The sequence below is a fragment of the Borostomias antarcticus genome (genome assembly GCF_949987555.1).
Source record: "Borostomias antarcticus genome assembly, chromosome: 19".
Lineage (NCBI taxonomy): Eukaryota > Metazoa > Chordata > Actinopteri > Stomiiformes > Stomiidae > Borostomias > Borostomias antarcticus.
Genome location: NC_140252.1, coordinates 9,223,428 through 9,228,427, shown reverse-complemented (window position 1 = coordinate 9,228,427; position 5,000 = coordinate 9,223,428). Strand labels below are relative to the sequence as shown.

General features: G+C 44.9%; 1 protein-coding gene across 1 annotated transcript in view; it reads right to left on the bottom strand.

Moving 5' to 3' along the window:
* Positions 1-5,000, bottom strand: part of LOC311321935 (intersectin-2-like) — a gene marked incomplete at both ends in the record, with an annotated part of 95,383 nt that overhangs the window by 59,829 nt on the left and 30,554 nt on the right. The window contains one exon of the mRNA XM_084453950.1: positions 4,905-5,000. This exon is cut by the window's right edge and continues 11 nt beyond it. Coding sequence (XP_084310076.1) covers positions 4,905-5,000 — 96 coding nt within the window. The remainder of the gene's footprint in view (positions 1-4,904) is intronic.

Sequence of the window (5,000 nt, the reverse complement as noted above, 5' to 3'; positions counted from 1 at the left end):
CGTAGCCCCAGCACCAGCTACCGCGAGCGTAGCCCCAGCACCACCGGCATCTACCGTGAGCGTAGCCGTTACCTTCCACGGTCCTAGCAGTGATGTTGCTCACCAACGCAAGAGACAAGTTGTTGAACAACCACTGACGTCTACACCTAGCAAAGTCGCACGAACTCAGGTAAATGTAAATAAATACAACAACATTTTTTTTATAGCTAATGTGGTGACTAGTGTAGGCTAGCTACACTGCTGTTCTGAGTAGGCTAACTTAGCTAGCAGGAAGGCAACACTTCATGGAAATCTGTTCCATTTCACTGGACATAATTGGCTGGGAATAACTAGTGTGAGACGGCAGAATATTATCAAATTCAAGGTGGTAAACCATATATTTTACCTGTTGTATTCATGGCAAAACGGTATACAGTTTGTGAAGGCTGATTCTAGCCATGGGTGCCTGAGCATATAAATAGATATATAGCTTTTTATTTATAGCCTACTGTTTTTTTTACTGTACTAATTACATTCATATATACTACAGGGAGCATCTGGATGTGGAAGAAACCCTGCTGTGTTGCCAGAGGAGGAAATTGATTCTAGCTTCACCAGTATGGAGTCTTTGGATGTCCGCCAGGATACCACACAGGAGTCTAGCTTTAGACCAGACTTTACTTCAGGCAGTAGCCCTCCCTCAACCAGTGATTCTGGTGGTGATTCTGGTGAGGAAACAAGAGAAATGCACTGGCAAGAGCCAAAAGTTATAGTCTCAGAGTCGAAAGTGCTTGAATTGATGAAGTTTTGCCAAACATGCCTCAAAGTCATTGAGAAAAAAGAAGTCTCCTACATGGGTTCTCAAATGAGGGTGAAATGGGAGTGTGAGACAGGCCACACTGGAACATGGACTTCCTGCATCTCAGAACGTGGAATGCCGCAGTCCAACCTCCTCATTGCAGCTGCTCTGTTGTTCACTGGTAACACATACACCAAGTTGGAGGAATGGGCAAAGCTGATCAATCTTCATATATTTGGCAGTAGCACCTTCTATGCCATGCAGAACAGCTACCTGCATCCTGTCATTCAAGCTGAATATGACCGGCAGCGAGAAGCCCTCTTGGCCAAGATGTTTCTGGAACAGGAAGACGGCCTGCAGCCACAGCTGTGTTCCGATGGTCGCTCGGACAGCCCAGGGTTTAATGCCAAATACACAACCTATACTTTCATGGCTGACCCTAGCAAGGAAATTGTCCATTCTGAGTTAGTCCAGGTAAATAAAAGAGAAATTCATCCATCTATCCATCCATCTTTCTTTATATTGATTATTTTGTAATTGTACAAATTGTATGTTATTTGTTGTGTCCTTAGGTGACAGAGACAACCAGCTCAGTGGCCATGGAAAGTCTTGGCTTCAGACGTGGAATTAACACCCTACTTGACACTGGCTTAAATGTGGAGGTGTTGGCAACTGATCGTTCCACAAGCATAAAAAAAATCATGCGTGAGGAATATCCATCAATCCAGCATGAGTTTGATATTTGGCATACCTCCAAAAGTGAGTATTGTACAACATCAAAGATTAGTTGACATAATTTTGGGAGTAGAGGGCCTATGAGGTGGTTAATTGACATAAAATGCTGGTGACTGGGCTCTGACATTTGAAATGAGGGATGGGGGTTCTGGAGTGGTGGATATGGAGTCAGGACTGTATCATTGTCTTTCAAATTGACAGTACAACGCAGGTCATGGGTCTGGCACAAGTCTAGTGGGGAAAGGGGCTTTCTGTTTGTAATGTGCAGTGTATTGTAGGTGGAAGTCCACATGCTCTTATATCCTTTGCATTGTCTTGTATTTACACAGGTATCCAAAAGAAGTTGATCACCAAGGCCAAAAAGAGAGGACGTGCAGCTTTAAAGCCATGGATTCGGTCTGTAAGGAACCATCTCTGGTTCTCTTGCGCCAAGGCAGGAGGAGATGTTGGGGTATGTTATGGCCTTGTATGTCTTATGGCCTTGTATGTCTCTGTCTCTGTGCTGGTCTGTCGGTTTTGTTCTTGTCTGTTTCCCCCAGGTCTTCCGATGTGTGTGTGTGTGTGGTTCACAGTAGCTTCCCCAACACTGTCTATTTCATAATGTCTTGGAATGCATGTGCCATATTTTAAATTATTATTTTTTTATTAGAAACTGAAGTTGACCTGGAACTCGATTCTACACCACACAGTGGATGAGCATACATGGACCGAAGGAGGGACAGAGCACCACTGTCTTCACCCACCTATCACCACTGAAGACCGGGAGAAGAAAAAGTGGCTTTGCAAAGAATCTGAGGAATACCACGAACTGGCTGCTGTGGTCAACGATAAAAACCTCCAGAAGGATCTTGATCACATGGGGCGTTTCAAACATACAGGTCAGTGGTATTGTCTTGCCTTGGCTAAAAGAAGTGCCAGTCGCTGCTGCTTACCACATCTTGGTGAAGTAGGCTCGGCTTTCAGTTCTATAAAGATTACACATCTATGATGAATTGAACAATGCAAATTTCCACTTGTTCACAATAAAGCTAATATAATTCATCTCTCCAAAACAATTAGGTCCCCTGGAGGTATTCCATGGTGCTCTCCTCAAATATGCACCAAAAAGACAACATTTCTCCAACATGAGCATGAAACAGAGGACGCACTTAGCCATCATGGAGCACAATGAGAACTTGACTCGTAAACAGAAGGTGGACTGTAATGGTGAGCAGTACGCCTATACATTGATATTGTGTGTGCAAACATGTTAGAGAGAAATGCCCGTATTAGTGAACAGCACACCCTATGATGGTTCATATAATCCTCTGTCTTAGGCAAACCTGTCATCGATCAAGTGTGGAGCAAGCGTTCTAAGGAATGGGTCACAAAGAAGAGGTATGAGCCACACACCACCAACTTCCGGACGACATTGATGGAGCTGGTGTGGAAGCGAAGGCAAGATGAAAGTGTCATCTTCAAGGATGAATCTTCCCGTCTCCCAAGACCAGACCTGCCAGCCAACATTGCCGCAGCCCCAAAGCCAACCAAAGAAGATGCAGCACAAACATATAAGACTAGATTTTAAAAATGATACCCAATACCACTACCTTGCAAATACACTTTGTTTCTCCTTTCCAAAATCCACAAGAGTATGAAACCATCTGTAAAACTAAAAGCCTGGTTTTGTTGTAATCATATGCCTTTGAAAGTAAATAAGATTTTTGAATATTGCACTCCTGCATTGTGTACATATGTGAAATAGTATTTTTTGTGATATAGCCTATAATGAATACATCTGTGTGATATAGCCTATATAGATGGTGTAACAGCGATCACTTCACAGTGTTAGGTCGGGGCACTATTTGGTGGTCTTCAGGTGAGTAAGTGTAGAAGAAGAGTCCAGGTGCCAATGTTTAGGATGTTTATTGCAAAAAAGGGAGTACGTATGGTTAGGTAACAATAGAACACAACATGTTACATACTGAGTCGCAATAAATAACAGAAAATGCAAACGGACATAACCAGCTATTCAGATAACATGCAAACCTCAGATCTGAATGCTAGCTGTTATGCTCACTGCTGCAGGGAGTACAGCGCGCACAGGGGGACTTTTCTAACTGTAGCCTAACATTACACATCAGGTAGGCCTACTGATACATTCCTTCCAAAGCCTCATTGACCTCGATAAAGCCACGGTATTGTCCATCCGCAGAAGGATATAGCTGGCGAATACTGTCCACCACACAAGCAGGAAGAACAGCACGTCGGTGTCTTCCGAGCCGTTCTCCCCGTAAAACCCATTCCAGGACAATTCTGTAGCCAGCCAAGCGGTACTGTCTAGATACAAAGAAAATACATTAAAATTGCTGTCTAGCTTACGAACATTAGCCAAAGCACCATTGCATGCCAAACAAAGCTAACATTACAGCCTACATTATAAAATGACTTCATTATTGACGAGATTGCAGTTAGACAACTATTTGCCTCAGCTTGGGATCCTGGAACTCAGATTAGCCAAATAGGCAGATATGAAATGTAGATAGCTAACGTTAGCCAGGTTAGACCATTCAAAGCAGAGATCTACGTATAACGTTAGGTTGACTTACTTATTTGTCATTTGCCCTCCGGGACCCTCCGGTCTGTGTCTCCTCTTCCAATTTATCCTATCTAAGCGGAAAAAAGTTTCCAAAACTCCTCGATCCAAATGGGCTGCGTGAAACTAGGGGGCGTATGTTCGCTCGCTAGCCCCCTCCGCCGTGCTTGTCATAGCTGTCAATCATAGCTGTCAATCATACCAAGCACCCACCCCCCTGTAGTCTTGCTCGATTTTCTGGCAGTATATGTCGACGCGTTTCGACGCGGTATATCCCGGAAGTGCTGACTCTGAAACGTGATTTTCTTTAGATGCCGCTAGTCCAGTCTATAGGACTCGCCATCACCTATATTTTTGTATGGGGCTCTAGTTTTTCAGCCTAATGTTGTTCTAGGGTGCATTTTGCCTTTAATATTCTAAACAATCTGGGGATGAGTCTCACCACACATGGCCTTCTGGTGAGGGCAGGTGGGTAGCCCGGAGATGGGTACACTATCCATGACCGGCTCTGACCTGAGGGGGCGGAGTATCCTCATCACGCCACTATCCACGCCACGGGCCCCACAACTAAGCCCCTGAGTGGGCTAGAGACACAAGGTCTTCGCCGGTGGCTGCATGGAGATTGCCCGGTCCGTAGTAGTACTAGCAGTAGCTGATACATGCAGCTGCAGCAGCTAGCCCACCTCACATTTTCTCCAGGAAATGTACTTTCTAGTTCTTATTCAAATGCCGCAAGTGTACTGTGTGCATGACACTGATAGTGTGTATGTGTGTGTGTGTGTGTGTGTGTGTGTGTGTGTGTGTGCGTGTGTGTACCAGTGCTCTTGGCCCTCAGAGCAGGCTCAGCAGGCTCTGGTGCGTCCATGAGCCCAGTGGAGAGGTAGTGCCCGGTTCCATTCAGCAGCTCACTGG